This window comes from Neltuma alba, unplaced genomic scaffold, assembly GCF_004799145.2.
Source record: "Neltuma alba isolate B1F8T4 unplaced genomic scaffold, ASM479914v2 tig00010388_pilon, whole genome shotgun sequence".
In the NCBI taxonomy this organism is placed as follows: Eukaryota; Viridiplantae; Streptophyta; class Magnoliopsida; order Fabales; family Fabaceae; genus Neltuma; species Neltuma alba.
Genome location: NW_021635291.1, coordinates 152478 through 173986, shown reverse-complemented (window position 1 = coordinate 173986; position 21509 = coordinate 152478). Strand labels below are relative to the sequence as shown.

Below are 21509 nucleotides of genomic sequence, written 5' to 3'. Positions count from 1 at the left end.
ATGGCATGGAGCACTCAAGTCATCTTCTGTCGCTTGCCATTGTCATTGCTGTCCATTGCCTTTGCCATTCTAGTCTCACCGTAGGTATCATCATCGTTGTTTTATTTCTTCATTGAAATATTTGCCTAAACCTTAATATAGATTTCTTTTTATTCGAGATCAACTTTGAATCTATCCATTAAAAGTTGCAATAAACTGTCTGAGGCTTGAGGCATGATTGTCGTATTTGGTCCATTAAAGAGGATGGAACTTTGCCAAGTATTTGTTATTCAAGTATGATCAACTTTGAGTTGCAGCACCTTAAATGACCAAATACTTGTCAGAGATCTAGTTCATCCTTATAAAAGGAACTCAGCTTTGTTTTCTTTCTCTTCGTCGACTACTGGTAACTCATCTTCCTGCATTTTCTTTCTCCTTAATGAGCTATTTCCCTAAATCCCATACTAGTTAGTTTTTAATTGTTAGATTACTTTATGTTTTCACAATTTTTTTTTAATTTGTGGCAAAACAAATTAGAAGAAACAGCTAGTATAAGAAAATTAAAAAGAAAAAGTCTACTTAGACTTTTTTCATTTAAATTTTTAGTATTTACATCGGTTGGCATAATAACTACTATTTACATCATAGTTTTCTATATCTATTGGAAAACCAGTATAAAAAGTGCGGACTTTTAACACTGTCCATTTTTACATTGGTCATTTTTCTGTTGTCAAATGCTCATTTTAATTGGTGTAAAAGACTTTTTTTGTAGCAGTGCAAGGCTCTTGTCCTTATGCACTGCTCTCTCCTTAGTCGGAACTTTCAATATTGCCGATTTTCTTCCATGGTTAACGCCATTTGATCTTGAGGTAAACCTTCACGACTTTGCCAAATCCTATCGACTTAAATAGTACTGTCAGTTACATGAAAACACTGCTTGAAAGAAAATTATCTGGATGGCTCTATTTGACCATTTCTTTGGCTTTACATATGTGTGAGTCTTTTAGAATCATCAGTTAATTAACTATATCTATATTACTTTGTTATGATTATTTGTTACTGTTACTGTTAATAAAATATTTGGTGAATTCATGGGGGGCAGGGATTAACTCCACGCTTAAAGAAACTAAGTCAAGTACTTGATGAAGCATTGGAGAGATTAGCTCAGGACCATGACAAGGCTCTTAACGCAAACAGAGACCGGCAACAGGGGGACTTCGTAGATATATTGCTGTCATACATGAACCAGCCAGTGAATAGCCAGGACGAAAGTGCTATCGGTCGAACCCACATCAAGGCCGTTATTTTCGACGTGTTTGCAGCAGCGCTCGACTCATCAGCTAATGTTGTTTCATGGGCACTCTCAGAACTCATGAGACATCCAAGAATAATGAAAAGACTTCAAGATGAACTTGAACAAATAGTGGGACTGACTAGACCGGTCGAAGAATCTGATTTGCCGTACCTAGATTACCTATACATGGTGGTCCAGGAGATCCAAAGACTTTATCCTATCGGTCCCTTGATTCTTTCTCGAGAATCCACTAACGACATCACAGTCGATGGTTATTTCATCAAGAAAAAAAAAAAAAAAAATACGAATCCTCGTCAATGTGTGGGCTGTAGGTCGAGATCCCAAAGTGTGGTCGGACAAAGTTGAAACATTTTACCCAGAAAGGATACGACTTTCAATTGTTGCCTTTTGGTGCTGGTCGCGGAGGAGGTCCTAGTATATATGCAATTAGGTTGGTTACTGTCAAACCTTTTCTGCCTTAATTGGTTCATTGCTTTCATTGGGAGCTTCCAAGTGGCAAGAGCGTCGATGACATGGGCATGAACGAGAAATTTGGCTTAACTATGCCAAGAGCGCAACACATGTTGGCTGTCCCAATTCATATATAGTGCAGCTCAGAAAGTATTAAATAAACGTTGTTATGATCGGTTGTTACCAAAAATAATATAACAATGGATGCATCACAAATAAGAGAGATCTCTCGTTGGAAACATTTTCCCATATAATATAAGATTGAAACAGAGGTGGCAATTCCGTATGAAACCCCAATGAAAAGTGATAGATCTGAGGACCTATAGCTTGTGAGAACTAGCTAATTAAATTAAAATCACGAGCATCTGTCGTTTGGCCTGGCTATTTTAACAAACACCAAATAGAGTTATATAGATGAACGCGAGAAGCATATAGTCCATCCTTCTATGTGAGGAGCTTCGGGCTACTAGGGTTTGGTTCTTTCGGTGAAGTTGAGCTAGGTTTTGAAGATTTGAGAACATTGAAGTTTTTTTTTTTTAAGGTTCTTTCCTCTTCCCGTCCTTCGTTCTCTCTTAGTTTGTTTTAGTATGTATTCAAAATTTGTGCATCTTTGAGACTTGGTTTTGAACGTGAAAGGCTTAGCTCTTGATCCTAGGATTACATTTTGAATAATCTTGTCTTTCATATACTCCTCTGGTTCTTAATATAAAACCTAATTAACTAATTTGATTAGATTAAAGAAGTTAGGTAAGTTAGTTAATTGTAAAAAGTAACATATTTTTCCTAAAACACCATAATCATCTTTCTTAATATCCCATCTCCCTCTTCTACTTGATTATGGTTAATGGAGTATCTATAGGGGTAATTTAGAGAAAATTGATAAATATGAGAAATGGGTCTTATATTTAGGACCAAAACCAACTCAAGAATTGGGTCTTATATTAAGGACCGGAGGAGTATAATTAGAAGCATTCCAAGTTCAAGTGGACAACGTTGTGGTACGTCATCCATTCATTTTTAGCCGGGCCTATCCGAATTACCATCTCCAGTGTGAATGAGGTTACTAATTCCCCGCTAGACTGGAAATCTAATACAACAAAGGAGATCATGTCAATATGAAATAAACTCTTCCTTGCTCTAAATTCCGACTGCTGAAATATCTAATAATCTTTTGTCAGCCCAAGGTCACAGGGATAAAGTCCTAAACATGGTCGAGGAAGCACACCGATATGCCATGCTGATTTCTTTTTTCTCAAGTCAAATATTGAGGGTTGAATGTATATATAGCTATATCATAGTACTTTCGGTGCTAAATATAATAGCTAGAGCTGTTATATTTAGAATTGGAGGTAGTGTATTTATCATTTTTTTAAGCCCCAACACTTTATCAAACAATAAATTTCCTTTCCTTTTCATGGTTAAACAAAACATTTATTTTGAACCTAGAAACGAGATTCTTACGCAAGTCTCTTTCCTCTCTTCTTTTTCTTATAAATGACCCTTTCATGTTGAACATGATTTTTCATGCAATTCGTGTGACTTTTTCGAATGGAGAATTGAAACTCGACACTTTCCGTCTATAAATGCACCTTTTAAGAAGTCTATCTACTTGTTTGTGTAACGTTTCTTCAACTGATTTAATTGTTGTGCTACATATTTCTTCAACTTATTTAATCGTATGCCAAATATTTCTTCAATTGAATTAATTGACCTTCATATGGTTTCTCATTGGACGATGTTGCGTTAGGAGAAACCTTCTATAAATTCCATTTTCGTGATATCCTCGGGGAGTTTAATTTTAGTTCCGATTTATTAAAATTTACAAGGAACCTTAATCTAAACACAACATATATAACATTTTTAATTAAAAATCTTTTTACACATATAATACTATATTTTTTTTTATGAAAAACTTACGTTAGGTTCCTTATATCTATTATGTCAAGTTTTCCAATCACACATTGTCATATGTCTTTTTTCTTTTTTATGCGATTTATAATTAAATGCCATTAAATTCTAATATTTTAAAAACTGATAAATGATTATGTGTTATTAGAAAACTTGACACAATAGATATAATAAACTTGATGTAAGTGTTATCCTCTTTTTATCTCAAAAAGTATTTTATTTCTTTCTTACATTTTCTGTAAGGTCTCATTTCATTATTATCGTATTTTTTTTTACTGTGATATAATTTTTTATTTTATAAGAATAAAAATATATATTAATTTAATTACAACTAACTGATATAATCATAGAATCTCAAACGAGCATATCAATTTGTTCAATGACAAGTATGGTTTAACTAACATAAGTCATATATAGGGGAAATTTTTAGTTCATTTGTAAGGTATTTAATAATTTTTCTAAAAAACTTTATTCTTAATTCTCATTAGAAAATAAGAAAGACAAGTAAGGATATTTTGCAAATGCATATAGGGAAAAAACTTTAATAAAAATAAATTTAATTTTTTTATTAATTTAATGCATTTTTAATATGTGAGCATTAGCTACAAATGTCTTATAATAAGAACAAGACTGATAACTTATTCACAAGGCCAACCTTTTAAAGTTATGCCCACTAAATCATATTACCTAATCTTTAGTATAAGAGTTATTTAATTAGTTTTGGTAGATTGAAGAAGCTAGTTAAGTTAGTAATTTATAATAAATATAAATTGATTTTTTTAAAGTATCTTTTTAATCATAACTAATTCTTAAATAAAAACTCCCTTAATATTTGTCATTAATAAGGATACTTTAGAAAATATATTATAATTAAATTTTGATAAATAAAATGGATTGAAATATTATATTTAGAACCAAATCAATTCACGAACTAACTCTTATTAAAAATAATAGGTAGGCGGCTATTAGCTTAACCTTATGTTTGGTATGAGAGAATTAATGTGTTTGGTATCATAGAATTAAGGGAAAATTTCAGAAAAGGTCCATCGAATATATGAAATCCCAGATTGGGTTCTGGAATTTCCAAAATGACAGAAAGGGTCAGTGACTCAATCTGTCATTTGTGAAATTAAGACCAATTGACAATTTTGCCCCTGCCTAAGTGAGTAGTTATTCTCTACACAAATCTAGGTAACGCTTACACTGTTCTAGTGATTATAAGATTAGTTGTAGTTAATAATTACAAGATTAGTTGTAGTTAATAATAAGGTGCCTGACTATGAAAAAGTGAATAGTTATTCTCTACACGAATCTAGGTAATACTTATATTGTTCTAGTGATTACAAAATTAGTTGTAGTTAATAACAAGACACCTGAATATGAAAAAACGAGTAGTTATTCGTTACATGAATCTAAGTAATGCTTAAACCCTTATAGTGATTTCTTAAATCATTGTAGTAAATAAATACAAATGAGGGAAAAATTGTCAATTCCTCTTGATTTGCCAAATTGGGTCACTGACCCTTTCTGTCATTTTGAAAATTTTAGGACCCAATCTAGGATTTCATATATTCAAGGGACCTTTTCTGGAATTTTCCCTAGAATTAATGGAGGAGAAGGATGGGGAGAAAAAATTTTCATGAGTTTGATTTAAAAAATTGGACAAGTGGGTTTATAAAAGTTTGATAAAGAAAAGATATAAAATAAAAAAATAATAAAACTAATTAAAAGCTTTTAATTCTACTGTGACTTTTAATCTATTAACAGAGATTTTTTTTTTGAGCAAACAGAGAAATCTATTAAGCGTGTGTGTTTGAGAGAGAAGAATATTGCTTCAAAAGATTTTTATAAGAAAATGATATAACGTTACAAACATTAATCATTTCGTTTAAAATTTTGCGAAATAGATAATTTTATGGTGTGAAGAAGAGCACGAGGCACAATAGTTAGGGGTGATAATATGGGCCAACCCAGGTTAGGGTTAGGTGGTGCGGGCTACGTGTAATGGAACCTGTCATGGTGGGTTGATGAGTTGGCTGCCTACTATTTTTTTTTAAATTTTTTTATTTTTAATATTTTTTCTTATACAATATAAAAAATATAATAAAATTTTTATCTTTTATTTAAATACTTGATTAAAAACACAAAATAAATAAATGATATAGGTATTTTTAAAATTTTTTAGATAGAATACATAATATAATAATATACATATAATGATTAATCAAATTTAAAAAATACAAAAAAGTAAATACGGGTTGGTCCGCGGGTTGGCAGGCTAACCCGCAGCAGGTTGTGGATTTGACAGTACGGGTTGAAAAGCGTTGTTTACTAGTGAGTTGAGATTTGTCAACCCTAATCTATTATTTTTGTTGGGTTGGCAGGTTGGATCCACGAGTACAACCTATATTACTAGCTCTAACAATAGAAGCATGTTATGGGAGATGTTTAAAGCACGCATTTATTATTCACCAAAAGGGGCGCGCATTTACTAACTTGCCTACTTCTACACGCCTTTTTTCACTTAATATTTCAACCATCGCTATCCTGGGGTAAGATTTTCTTTTTCTTCCTTCTTTTTCTTTATTTTCTTTTCTAGGAAGATCTCATATATAAACAGTTAAAATAGAGTATTTTATTTGATCCTAAATATCAAAATTAACAAATTCAGGAGTTTGCTTTGGTATTAAATTTAAGACTTAGTGTATTTTGTTTTCTAGATATATAATACTTTTTTAAACTATCCCCACTGATTACATATATTAAAGAGAAGTTTTCATATGAAATAATTTTCATTGAAAATTATTAAATTATTAAGGAGTTACCTTAGGAAAACAAACACGTAGTAATTTTTTAATAAATAATTAACTCAAATGATTTTCTTAATTTATATAAATTAGATGTTTAGTCCTTATATTGAGCATTCAAAGGAACAAGGATTGGAATTATAAAATGAACTATTTTCTGTTATCGACCATCTTGATTTGGATAATCCATATTTAATTTTTTATTTTTTTAAAAAATAATTATTTAAATGAGTATAGAAACTAAAATAAAGATAATTTCTTAACTACCATTTTTAAGAAACAATTTTTTATTTAAAAATAAAAAAACTTAAATCTGCACCATCCAAATTGAATTTGAAAATCATGAGTTTTGGGGGCGGATCAGCACTTAAACTCATTATAAAATGCAAACACAAGGCAACCCCAATTTCTTGTATTAAGTGTCTTCCGTCTCCGAAGCAACCATTCCAAGATGATTCCATCGATATCAGCGTTTCCTGCTATCCTCTTTCTCATATTCATATTCGTTTTGTCCACTTCCATACTCTTTGCAAAAGGACAACGAGATGATCGAAAACGACCACCAGGCCCAATGTCCCTCCCGATCATCGGCAACCTACACTTGCTGCTGGGAGAACTGCCCCATCGCAGCCTCCAATCGCTAGCCCAAAAGTATGGTCCCATAATGTCGTTAAAGTTGGGACAAGTTCCTGCGATTGTCGTTTCGTCCGCTGAAGCGGCGGAGCTATTCCTCAAGACTCACGACACCGTTTTTGCATCCCGACCCAAAATACAAGCGGTGGATCCACTTTCTAGAGGAACCAGGGGACTAGCTTTTGCAGAGTATGGTTCGTATTGGAGACATGTAAGGAAAGTGTGCACCCTCCATCTTCTAAGCGCGTCAAGAGTGAAGATGTTAGCTCCTTTGAGGAGTGAGGAAGTAGGGTTGATGGTGAAGTCATTGGAGAGTGTTGCGGCGGCGCGCGAGGTCGTCAATCTCAGTGAGGTGGTCGGGGACCTCATAGAGAATATAATTAACAGAATGATCCTAGGATGTGCTAAGGATGATAGGTTTAACTTAAAAGGGCTTGTTGAGGAGGCACTGAGCTTGGCGGGACAGTTTAATCTGGTTGATTATGTCCCGTGGCTAGGTATACTTGACCTCCAGGTATATAATATCTCGCTTGTTGCTTGGGTCTTCTTTTTGGTCTTACATTTCTCATAATTTCCTCTTGCCTTACTTTTCTGTACATTCAAACTAAGGAATAAAAAGGCCTGTTTAAGCTTAAAGATTTGCCTACATGAAAAATAACATCAAGAATAATGGCACCCAATTTTCTTCTTAACGCTAGCAGGCGTGGGATATTTTTGAAGGACATCTTACTTCAACTTATATTGTTAACTTTCATTGATGACTTATTAACTTAAAGAATTTGCTTTAATTTTGTGCTAGTAGTCGATCATTTTAAGAGCATGATAATTGGATTTCCTTCCATTTTTCTTTGACAACAAATGGTTTCTTCGATACCCCTCTAACGTTATACAGATAAAGTGGCGTGTTTATGGATAAAAGCTGGCCAAAACATTGATATATAGATGTGTGTGTGTGTGTGTGTGTGTGTGTGTGTGTGTGAAACTCTGGCTCTAATGACCCATTTGACTAATGTATGACAGGGTTTGACACGAAAATTAAAGAGAAACATTATGGCACTTGACGATGTGTTGGAAAAAATAGTCAGAGAGCATGAACAAGCTACAAGAGAACAAAATGGCCAGCATCACGTCGACTTCGTACACATAATGCTTTCCTTGATACGTCAACCTACGGATTTGTATGACGACCAAAACAGTGTTATTGATAGAGACCACCTCAAGGCTATTTTAGCAGATATGATTTTTGCCGCAACTGACACTTCTGTCATTGTGGTTGACTGGGCTCTATCTGAACTCTTGAGGCATCCAAGAGTGATTAAAAATCTCCAAAGTGAGCTACAAAATGTGGTTGGAATGAACAGAATGGTGGATGAGGCTGATTTAGCAAAGTTAAGTTACTTAGATATGGTCATTAAGGAGACTCTTAGATTACATCCACCTGCTCCTTTACTTATCCCTCGAGAAAGTATGACGGATGTCACAGTTAATGGATATTACATAAGAAAAAAGTCCAGGATCATGATAAATGCATGGGCTATCGGACGAGATCCTAAGTTATGGTCCGATGATGCTTATATGTTCTATCCAGAAAGGTTCATTGATAACAATATAGATATTCTTGGGCATAATTATCAATTTTTACCATTTGGTTCAGGTCGTAGAAGATGTCCCGGACTTCAAATGGGCATGACCACAGTTAAGTTAGTTGCAGCTCAATTGGTGCATTGCTTTAGTTGGGAGCTTCCTTGTGGCATGTGTCCAAGTGACTTGGACATGAGTGAAAAGTTTGGCCTCACAGTCCCAAGAATGAAGCATTTGCACGCTGTTCCAACTTACAGATTAGATACGGGCTGTTCAAACTGATCAAGGTCTAGGGCTTTACGCTATGCCTTCAGTTATGCGTCTAGTGTACCTTCTCTGAAAATAAAAACTCAGATTACAAGGCCTATCGTTTGAGGAATGATGTGTGTATTTATGTAATAGCAAGATTCCTCATACTTTTCCTTCGATCAGTTTTTTAGTTTTACTTGATGCGTTCTATTGTATATGTGTGTTGTTTTAATTCATGTAAATCACATGAAGAATGTACTGTGCTTGTGTGTGTTGAAATTTATTTCAATAATGTCAAATATATATAGCTTAATGTGTAAGATTTTCTATAGTCTATATATAATTGTTTCTCTCCCCTTGTTTCTATTTTACCTAAGTGGTCAGAAATACACACCACTATATGTGTGTGTATATAAACTACCAGCAAGAGTTGGCTTAATTGGTCAAAAGTCAGCTCATAACCTATAAGACCATGAGTTTGAATCCCGCTGTCAATGTAAAGACCACATTGGTGGGCGTCTGTAAATATTTTTATGAGTGTTTTTTGAGTTTGAAGGTATACCCTGGTCTTGATAAGTCTCCAAGACCCAACTCATCTAAACTTTTAGTATACCAAATATATATATAAACCATTATATGTATAAATATATGGATCTTACAAATAGTATGTTAAAATAAAGATATTTCCTTCAAAAGATTTAGTAATTTGTTATCAAAATGTGATCAAGTTGATACTTTAATTAGAGGCACAATTTCGGGTATTCCGTTGGAAGCAGCAATTTAAATCTAAATTTACTTAAATTTAAGAAACAAAACTAAGTTTAAATTAAAGATCCCATAAATTTGATTTTTTTTTAAATCTTCCCTCAAACAAAGCTAGACAAAACAATAACTGATACCCAAACTATTTTGTTTGTTTTTTTCTTTCTTGGGCAAGCGACAATTCTTTATCATATGCTTATATTCATTATCAGAATAGTGATTGTTAATGTCGCATGATTTTACATGCACATATAATGTCTTAACTTGTCACGGTCCGTACATTTGTCGTGCCAATACACACATATTATCTTATAACCCTAATGTTTGATAGTAATTATAAAATTTATTTTAATTCATTAGATTGTTATTAGAAATTCGATTCATAATAGTTCGGTGAAGATTATTATTCTTATGAGGGGATGCTTCTAATTAAGCTCTGATTTTATCATTTGGTAATGATGTGTAGCGCCCAATAATTAAGTTGCTCAATTATATTGCCTTAGTGATCTGATGATGGCAATAGAGCTTCGTGGATGGTAATTGACGCAAGCTCCATGGAAGTTTCCATCTTTCTTGAGCACCAAGTTTGGATTTTGGACACCAAGAATTTAATTTATCCTTGGGCAAGAAGTAGAGGACTATGTCCATGGAAGAGCTTCCTTCAATTCAACAGCAATCTGGTCAAAAAATTACTGGGAACAAAGAAGATGACGATGCTTGAATATAATATATGTAGTGTGAACTCATCAAATGTCCATATCCATTTATCGGGAGACAAAAGCTCATAATTTTATATATACGAAAGATGTTGATGAGTTTGGATTCTCTTTCTCGAGGGTTTGACACTTTTTTTTTTTGGGTATTTGTTTGTTTCTATCTATTTACGTATTATCTTGCTGATCACGTCATAGGAACAGGATCCTACCTATTTCACATATATATTAGCATTCAATCCGCCACTATCCAGCATAAGCACAAAATTTATTCCCTCTTTGATCGGTTTCCGAAGCAAAACAACCAGACATGTTTCCTTCAACACTAGCGATTCCTGCGATCCTTTTGTTGACATTGATATTGGTCCTATCCACTAATATCCTCTTCCCAAAACGACACAAAGATGGTCAGAACCAACCACAGGGGCCACCGCCCCTCCCAATCATTGGTAACCTCCACATGTTGGGTAAACGACCACACCGTAGCCTTCAATCGCTGGCCCAAAAATATGGTCCCATCATGTCGTTGAAGTTGGGACAAGTTCCTGCAATTGTCGTTTCGTCCCCTGAAGCTGCCGTTCAATTCCTCAAGACTCATGACACTGTTTTTGCGACCCGACCCAAAATACGGGCGGCGGATCCGTTTTCTAAAGGAGCCAACAAGGGAGTGGTGTTTGCCGAGTATGGTCCGTACTGGAGACATGTGAGGAAACTGTGCACCATTCACCTTCTAAGCGCATCAAGAGTGGAGATGTTTGCGCCTTTGAGAAAGGAGGAGGTGGGAGTGACGGTGAAGTCCCTAGAGAGAGCCGCGGCGGCGCGTGAGGTTGTTGATATTAGTGAGATGGTGGGGGAGCTTATAGAGAACATAATTTATCGGATGGTCCTGGGACGCGCCAAGGACGATAGGTTTAACCTAAAAGGGCTGATTAAGGAGGCGATGAGCTTGGTGGGAGCATTTAATCTCGGTGATTATGTCCCTTGGCTCGGTGTACTTGATCTCCAGGTATGTAATGTGCCTATAATCTTTTCGCCTTGAGCATTGATTGTTTTTAAATATTTTTCCTTGCGTTTCTAGATAGAAATTAAACATATATATAGTATGAACTTTAAAAAATACATATTTAATTGGTGTTTATCAGATTTGGATGGTCTAAATTTAAAATTTTTCATTAATTATTTTAAATAAAAATATTTTTGAAAAATGATAATTAACATATTATCTTTATTTTAGATTCTATACCTATTAAAATAATTATTTTAAAAATTAAAATAAAAAGAAAATGAGGTCTGGACTGTCCAGATCATATCTAGACTTTCTAGATTGGTGTTATACTTCATATATAGTGAGCTATTTAATTGATGTTGCTAGGGCTTGACACGAAAGTTAAAAAGAAACAACAAGGTGCTCGAGGATGTGTTGGATAAGATAGTGATGGAGCATGAAAGCACTTCAAAAGAACAAAATTTACAACACCATAACGACTTCATACACATATTGCTTTCCTTGATGCACCAACCTGTGGATCTACAGGACGACCAAAACCATGTGATAGATAAAGCAAACATCAAGGCTATTTTATCAGATATGGTTGGAGGGGCAACTGACACTTCTATTGTTGTAATTGAGTGGGCTTTATCCGAACTTTTGAGGCATCCAAGAGTGATGAAAAATCTTCAAAATGAGCTACAAAATGTTGTTGGAATGACGAGAATGGTGGAAGAGTCTGATTTAGCAAAGTTAAGTTATTTAGATATGGTAATCAAAGAGACTCTTAGACTATATCCAGTTGCACCTTTACTTGTCCCTCGAGAGAGTATGGAGGATGTTACAATCGACGGGTGCTACATAAAGAAAAAGACAAGGGTAATTGTAAATGTGTGGGCCATAGGACGTGATCCTAAGGTTTGGTCTGAAAATGCGCATATGTTCCATCCTGAGAGATTTGTTGACAGCGATATTGACGTTCGAGGACATGATTTTCAACTGTTACCATTTGGCTCAGGTCGCAGAGGTTGTCCTGGCATGAACTTGGGTATGACTAGTGTTAAATTTGTTTTAGCTCAATTGGTTCATTGCTTTTCTTGGGAACTTCCTTATGGCATGTCTCCCAGTGACTTGGACATGAATGAAGAGTTTGGTCTCTCAATTCCAAGAGCCAAGCATTTGCTAGCAGTTCCAACTTATCGTTTACATATGTAAATAGGGTAAGAAGCCTCATTTGAAGTTATTTTAGTGTATGTGCAAAGTCTATTGTTCCGTGTACGTGTAAGAGACTGTGTGTGTGTGTGTGTGTGAGACACAGAGAGAGAGAGACTGTTATACTATTGTACTTTAATTCAATAATGTAATTTAGAGTCCTTCCATTTATACTGGAAGTTCGTGTTTTAAATTCACTCTTATTAGTTGTTAATGTTAACTCACTTGGATCAATACAAAGAGGAACATCTCTTTTTTTTTTTTGTTTTGGAGTGAAAGGCACAACTCATTTTTAATACTCTTCGATGTTTCAGATGACGGTACTCTGAAGGTGAATTGCTGATACGAGTTATGTTTATTTCTCTTCCATGGACGTTTTCAAATAAAAGGGATTTTTCTTTTGGCCAGCCAACAAATCAAATGAATCTATATATTTCATAAATAAAAGCAGACTAGCTACCGCTTGGTGTGTGGTTGAGACAATTTCTGCAATTCCGTGCACCAAAAATCATTTAGTTGATTATGAAATTATTATTATATATTAAAACATCTATTATTTAATACTACCTCTGGTCCTATTTATAAGATTTTATTTGTAGACTAAACGAGATTTTATAATTAGGACCAAATGTATTATCAATTTTGTAACCTAGCATCTATGTCTCAGGAGGGGTATTTTGATCCAAACGTATGACTTAATCGTAAAATAACGAATGGGAAGTGGATGGAAATAAAATGTTAAAAATAAAAGGAATGTTTGTGCTTTATAACTATTGATTTCAGGGGAGGTTCTTACGGCTTTTAAAATCGAAGAAAATCATCTATAATATACTCGTCTGTTTTAAATTTTAATATTTCTATTTAACTTTACCTTTCATGTACTAAAACATCCCGTGCATTCCGTGAGATGTAAATCTAGCGTGTATATTCATAACATTGCCTCTTGAAGAACTCTCGAAAGTTGGCATTATAAATAAATTTTAATTTGGCTGCTAATTCCTTTTTTCCAGCAAGGTATAAATTTATACCTTTACAATAAATGTAAGAGCCATTTTAAAAAATAAAAAATAATACCTAAAATGAATTATTGAACCTTTATTTATTTATTTATTTTACTACATTAACCATTGAAACCTCTTACCTACGTCTCCACTTTCATGTAAAAAGCTCATAATTTTGTTTTTTGTCTCTGAAGAAAGAATCAAACATGTTTCCTCTAACATTAACCACTCCTGCTATCCTCTTCATCCTTACATTCATATTCATTCTATCCACTTCCATGCTCTTCACAAGACGACAACAAGATGATCGGAAACGACCACCAGGACCACCGTCCCTACCAATCATCGGCAACCTTCACTTGTTGGGCGAACGGCCACACCGCAGCCTTCAATCGCTGGCCAAAATATACGGTCCGATCATGTCGTTGAAGCTGGGACAAGTTCCTGCGGTCGTCGTTTCGTCCCCTGAAGCTGCGGAGCAAATCCTGAAGACGCACGACGCCGTTTTTGCATCTCGACCCAAAGTACAGTCGACAGATCCGTTCAAGAAGGGAGTGAGGGGAGTGGCGTTTGCAGAGTATGGTCCATACTGGAGATATGTGAGGAAATTGTGTACCCTTCATCTTCTAAGCGCGTCAAGAGTGGAGATGTTCGCTCCTCTGAGGAAGGAGGAGGTGGGAGCGACGGTGAAGAAGCTGGAGAGGGAGGCGGCGGCCGGAGAAGTTGTGGATGTTAGTGAGAAGGTAGGGGAGCTTTTGGAGAACATGATGTATAGGATGGTGCTGGGACGTCGTAAGGATGATAGGTTTCAGTTGCGAGGGCTGATGAACGAGGTTCTGAACTTGGTGGGACAGTTTAACATTGCTGATTATATCCCTTGGCTTGCTGCGTTTGATCTTCAGGTATATATGCCTTGCGCAAAAGAGAGAATTTTGCTTAATATTAATATTTGATAATCTAATGGCATAAAATTGTTTGATTTAGTAATTATAAGAGTCAAAATTATGGTCTTTTTCGGGAAAAAGATCCAAACATATATATGCGTGCTGAAATTAATCTTGAATTCAAGACCAACCACAGTTGTGCATGTCAAAATCAATCATATATGAACCGAAAATTAGGGTTATCTTACAAACTAATAATATCATCTCTTGTTTGGATACTTTTCAAGAAAATCATAGTTTTATTGCGGAAGAGAGTTAAGGTAATCTGTTTCCTGGCAAAAAAAGAAAGAAGTTAAGATAACATGATTGTTATAGTTTTCATTGATGACTTAATTATAAAAGAATGCTATATATATGTGTGTGCGCGAGCGCCACAAGTAGATCATTGAATAAGAACCTGCAGATAAAAGGATGGATCAGGAAATTTTTGAATATTCTCTTAATTGAAGTTGTTACACAAAAAATATATGAAGGAGAAAAATATGTATTTAGTGTTACACTCAAATCAGTTAAGGAGCTATTCAACTTATGTTTGGTAGGGATTGACACGAAAGTTAAAGAGAAACAGAAAGGCGCTTGACGATGCATTGGAGAAGATAATCGCTGAGCATGAACTTGCACTTACAGAACCAAATTTACAGCACCATAACGATTTCATCTCCATATTGCTTTCTTTGCTGCATCAACCCATGGATTTGCTGCACGATGATCAAGACCACACCATTGATAGGCCTAACCTCACGGCTCTTTTATTAGATATGATCCTTGCGGCAACTGATACTTCTTCTGTTGTAATTGAATGGGCTCTGTCTGAACTCTTGAGGGATCCAAGAGTCATGAAAGATCTCCAAAATGAACTGGAAGAAGTAGTTGGAATGAACAGAATGGTGGAAGAAGTTGATTTAGCAAGCTTAAGTTATTTGGACGTGGTCATTAAGGAGACTCTCAGACTACATCCACCTGGACCTTTCTTAATCCCTCGAGAAAGTATGAAGGATGATGTCATAGTCAATGGATATTGCATAAGAAAAAAGACAAGGATCTTAGTAAATGTATGGGCCATAGGACGTGATCCTAAGGTTTGGTCTGACAATGCTCATATGTTCTATCCAGAAAGTTTGTCGATAGCAATATAGATGTTCGAGGGCATGATTTCCAGCTATTACCATTTGGCTCAGGTCGAAGAGGATGCGCTGGGACCCAGTTGGGTCTAACTACAGTTAAATTAGTTTTAGCTCAACTGGTGCATTGCTTTAATTGGGAGCTTCCTCGTGGCGTTTGTCCCGGTGACTTGGACATGAACGAAAAGTTTGGTCTCACAATCCCAAGAACTAAGCCCTTACTGGCTATTCCAACTTATCGTTTACATAATTAGATAATGATAGGGTTAGTCGTAAAAGAACGTTAAATGGGCAGTGTGGACTGTTCTGTGCAAGATACATAAATGAAGTATGTGGTGACACCGTCAATAAGATAAAAAATGTTTCTTTTCCTAAAATTATTACTACCTCTTGTCCTAATTATAAAAACTTTATTTGTAGACTATAAACAGGATGTTATAATTATAAATGAGGTCTTATAATTAGGATTCGAGATAGTATATGGGTTAGCATGTAAGTTTGTTGATACTTAAATGATATGTTTCTTCTTAAGTTTTTATTCTCTCCCAAGGGAAGTTTGTACTCAGCCACAATACAGTTATCTTCAAGCCGTTATACGGTCGACGAAGCACGTGTTTTTGCCCCTTCTTCAGTAGAAAAATTGATGATATATAAATTTATTTTTAACCTCCAAAAACCTTCATAACAAATAGAGGTGGAAATAGGTCAGGTGGCCTGTCAAGGTCCTGTGGCCTAGCCTATTTAGATATCTAAACAGGCTCAAGCTTGTAACAAAAGCTTGTTTACTTTATCAAGCTAGGCTCAGGCCTAATAATATACTTATTAGACCTGTTAGGCGGCTTGGGCCTGTTATTTTTTTTTTTGAGGTTAAAATTGTAAATAGACAGGAGGGAATCTGCTATTCTGATTGGTTAATTGAGAAAATTTCACCCACATAAACATGCTATCCAGAGATCATTGCATGCTTCATTTTATTTCCATTCTTATAATAAAAATAATTGATGTATGTATAATAATACATATTTGAACAGAGAAAGAAAACATAACAGCATTAAAAAAAACAAAAGCATCATTCATTTATTTGATCTATGTTTTCATATTAATCTTATATAGAATATATATATTTATAGAATTGACCTATTACATTTTAGATTGTATATATGTGTCTTCGATCTAATTCTTATTATAATAGTTGCTTAATTAATTTAAATAAATAAATTATAATAAATGTAACATATTTTTTTTAAAACAACTATGTGTAACAACGAGATCAAATATCATTTTGTTAGTAAATTAGTTTGAAACAAATGATAAATTTAAAATATAAAAAGGATTAAGGACGTTTCATATTTTAAACTAGATCTAGTCATCAACTAATTTTTATACTAGAGATGGGATGAAGTAATATTTTTATACTAGAGTAAAATTATATTTTCTAATAATTTTTCATATTTGATTTTTTTTGGGCCCAAGGAGACACATTTTACAAATTGTGTTCATTTGATAATTTCATATATTCCGTTTGTATTTTAGATAAATTGGGTTGAATTATTATAATTTTGAATTGATTTATGTGTGTTTAAAATTTGTTTAAAAAAAGGCCTCTTAATAGGCCACAAGCTAGGCTAGGCTTAGGTCGAATAAAAGGCCTTTTACAGGCCGTAGGCCAGGCTTAGATCAATAGACCTCACTACAGGTTGGGCTTATTAAGGGTGAGGCCTGGCCTATTTTCATCCCTAATAACAAATAATAGAGTTCCCCTTCCTTTCCATATTTTTCAGGCCAATAGCAATTAATTCATTAAACACTTTTCCAAGTGATGCAAACCCTTCACCCACTAACCATACGAATTAGCTATATGATTTATAGTATCTTTCCCTCATAAATTTTCGGTGACTTGATTTGAAATACTTCTCCGGTTTTTAATATAAGATCAATTTAACTAATTTGATTAGATTAAGAAAATTAAGTAAGTTAGTTAATTATAAGAAATGTGACACGTTTTTCCTAAAATACCATAATCATTTTTCTTAATACCCCCTCCCTCTTCTACTTGATTAGGATTGAGGAAGCATCCATCGGAATATTTTAGGGAAATTTGATAAATATGAGAAATGGATTTTATATTTAGAACCAAAACCAACTCAATAATTGGGTCCTATATTAAGGACCGGAAGAGTATTTAATACTGTGGAAAAATATGAAATACGTCCTTTTTGTATTGATCTTTCAAGTTTCATTAACTATGCCTATCATTAATTTGATGGTGATTGTAATTTATTATTAACGCTGAAAGTAACGCAATATTTTTTTGGTGATATTTCCACAATGGCGAGTCACTCCCCTTGTGGTATGTACCAAGCCTTATCAGCAATATTCATTAATCAATAAATTTTCTTGTTCAAAAATTCTTGTTAAAAAACGAAAGAAAAGAAAAACCGACAAACGGGACTGAATCCTGAAGGTTGTGTTTTAGGACTATTGCAACTTTTGGCCTACTGATTTAAGTAATTATGATTATGATTGTGCACTTTTTTTTTTAAGAAAACAAAAATGGCACGGTTAAAATTAGAACTAGCTGGTTCCTTGTTCAATCGCATCACGCTAAGAAATTAAGGCATGGGCCAAAGTCAAAATGTGGTAGTTGAAATAATAATCACTAATTATTAAAAGAATGCCACTATTTCAAATATATATTTAAGTTGCTGCCTTTCAATTACTGTATTGCCATGATCTGGTGCGCTTCCTTACAGCCTGTGCGACGTGTTTGTTTGGCTACTTTGAAAAAAAAAATATTTTTACGGTTTATGAAACAAAAATATTTTCATTAACAATAAATGTTACTCCTCTGATCCTTGATGTAGGACCTAATGAAGGAGTTGATATTGGTTCTATATGTAAGATCTGTTTTACACTATTATTAATTTTTTTATCAAATTAACTCAATTGTTATCCTCCCAACAATAATTAATAAGAGGAGAGAAGAAATTAAAGAAGATACTTGCAGTATTTTAGAAAAAAAATATCATATTAACTAATTCAATTGATATTTTTAATCTACTCAAATTAGTTCATTAGGTCTCACACTACAGATAGGATGAGTATATTAATATTACACAATACAAAATCATGTTTTTGGCCAAAAAAAGAGTTCATTTTACTAGTAGCAACTGGCAAGAGAAATAACATACAAAATCATTTAAAATAAACAAAGTTAAATATCTAAAGCTCATCACATAGCATCTACTTATCGGTTACAAAGTGGCTGCACGGTCACGGACAGGGCAATCTGGATTTATGCGAGGCCCTCGGCGTGAGGTAAATACAATATTACTAAGCATTTATTTATTTCAAGTTGACTTAAAAACGCAGGCTTCCAGATTAATGTCTTTCAATTGTAACATTAGGATTAATACTAATTTTAATTCCTTAAATTTAACTTCATTTTGGTCTTGTGTTTAAAATTTAAAATCAATAGTTTTGGCTTCTAAAACCTTTTTCCATGGACAAAAAAGAAGTTAAAATTTTAGATATTAAAATTAAAATCAAATCAAATTTTAGAAATATAAAACAAAACAATATAAAATTTTATGAATTGAAAATAGTGGTAACCCTCAATTCGAGACTGACTTTGACACTTATTTTTCACTCGTGAATGGTAGAAGGAGTTGTTCAGAACTTCAGGGTGGTGGGAATTACCTTGTTAACCGTTGCCAGAGCAACAGTAACAACATGAGACCTATTTTTTTAACATTGTTCTCTGTGAAAAGAATATGATGCAATAACGCCTACTCCTAACCTTGACATGTGTTTGGATAATAAGGGGAAAAGTTATTTTTTCTCAATCTGATTTTTTGCAAAAAGTCAAAAGTCAGATAGAATGATGTAATTTATGTTTAAATTGGCTTTTATAACAAAATTATTTTTGAATAAATAATAAAAAATAAGTTTAGATATAAAATGACTAAAAAGTATATAAATTTTATTAAGTAATATTATAATATGACGATAGTAAAAAAAATTAAAAATAAAATTATCTTAATTAATTATACTTGATGGATAAAAATATCTATAAATTAGAAATTATATAAATGTAAAATTTTTTAAGTAAATAATATTACATAACTATAGAGTAAGTTCTAAGCAGTTTAATATAAAAAAAAAGATGCCTTTTTGTTAAAAAAAAAAAAAAATCTAAACACTAAGTAAATAAATGAAAAAAATGGCATGGTGCTTTTTTTTTTTTCTTTTTTCAATTTTACGTTCAGTATTTACTTTTTTTCAATAATTTGTGATCAGTATTTACTAAAAAAAATTATCCTCAGCTTATTTTCTAACTTTTATAATGTGTGAGTGCCCAAAAAGGAAAAATTGTTAATGTCCAATGTCTGCTATTTTCTTTCTCTCTCTCTCTCTCTTTTTTTAATCTCCTATACCGCACCTGTCTTACCCCAAAAGCACAAAAGACTAGGGGGTGTTTGGCAAGTAATAAAAGTGTTTTTAAAAAGTATTTTTTTTGTAAATCGAGACAAACTCCTCTACATATTTATTTTGTGTATTGTAAAATCATTTTTAAAATTATAGTTTGGTATTCATTCAAATATTCCAATGTTCAGCTCAAAAGCTCATCAAACCCAAAAAGTCCATCACAAAAGAAGTCAACCAAAACAATTTCAAAATCCAAAAAGTGGCTTTGGTGGTTGAGATGAACGTTTAGGCTACAAAACACGATGCTGAACACAGTCCAAGTCCACAAATTGAAAATCTGCATTAAATTAATAATTTTTTACATTTATCTTTATTGTATTAAACAAGTATTAAAAACGTGTTTTATGTTTTCTTTCACGAAAAATAAGTTTAAAAAAATGTCTCATATTATTACAGTTGCAGTGGCTTTTCACGTCCGGAAAGAGAAAATTTTCATGTTATTCCAAATTTTCCGTTCTCTCAGCCGCAAATATTGATCACGGATTCACGATTAAGGTTGAAAATTTGCGTTCAATTCCAATCTTACCCACCTTAGAATTTTAGGGCCAGTTGAAATTATATTTCTTAGAGGTTGTAATATTTTGTTGGATCACGTTTCCTTAATGTTTACCAACTCGCACGCTTGCCTTAATTTCTTGGCCTTTCGGCTAAGATGAAGTTTTAATTTTTATAATTATTGTTATCAAATTTGTTGATTGACTCTCCGAATTCAATATTTTCATGTTTTCAGTTTATAACAAATTCGTGCTAGCTGAACTTACAAATTTACTCATCAGGTTTATCCTTTTTATAATTTTAGCTTATAAAATTATATTAACTCGTTTTTAAAATCACGCTAAATTTTTAAATTTGATTATATTTAGTAACTTTATATATGAATTTCATAAAAATTACTTTTAATTTGTTAAATATGATAAATTATGAATTTCAATGGTTTGGATTTAAAATTTGTTTAAACAAAACTATTGTCATTTTTTACATTTTAATTATTTAATTATATATTTTTAATACTATTTTCTTAATAAAAGTAAATTTTTATGAGTTTATGATTCGAATTTAGATCCAAGTTTATCTTTATTAATAAAATGGTATTAAAAGTGTATAATTAAACTCACGAGAATTGAGACAACCTTGATTATAATCAACTTGCACACATCTTTTGGTTTTTTGTTCATTTAACATTTCAACCTCAACCATATCAGATATTCCGATATTAATTCCATAACGCCTCGTTGCTTTCAAGTTAGTTGGCTAATCTATATACTACAATTTTGGCCAAGAAAAAATCTATATACCGTAATAATTAAGCAATAAATCCCTGCTTGTTATAAAATCCAAATCCCACGGACCCCCATTTT

At 33.3% G+C, this 21509-nt stretch overlaps 1 protein-coding gene and 1 pseudogene across 1 annotated transcript; both read left to right on the top strand.

The window, feature by feature from the left end:
• On the top strand, positions 1-8955 carry LOC114756343 (cytochrome P450 CYP736A12-like). Its single transcript, XM_028945280.1, has 5 exons — positions 1-80; positions 755-848; positions 1082-1496; positions 6996-7606; positions 8113-8955. The coding sequence occupies exons 1-5, from the start codon at positions 1-3 to the stop codon at positions 8953-8955; spliced, it is 2043 nt and encodes a 680-aa protein (XP_028801113.1).
• Positions 8956-10678: 1723 nt separating this feature from the next.
• Positions 10679-15917, top strand: LOC114756342 (cytochrome P450 CYP736A12-like; annotated as a pseudogene).
• The last annotated feature ends 5592 nt before the right edge of the window (positions 15918-21509 follow it).

Coding starts and splice junctions, on each gene's coding strand:
- LOC114756343 (XM_028945280.1), top strand. CDS start 1: ATGGCATGGAGCACTCAAGTCATCTTCTGTCGCTTGCCATTGTCATTG. Junction 81..754: donor TTTGCCATTCTAGTCTCACC/GTAGGTATCATC, acceptor TTTTTGTAGCAG/TGCAAGGCTCTTGTCCTTAT. Junction 1,497..6,995: donor CCAAAGACTTTATCCTATCG/GTCCCTTGATTC, acceptor TCTTTGCAAAAG/GACAACGAGATGATCGAAAA.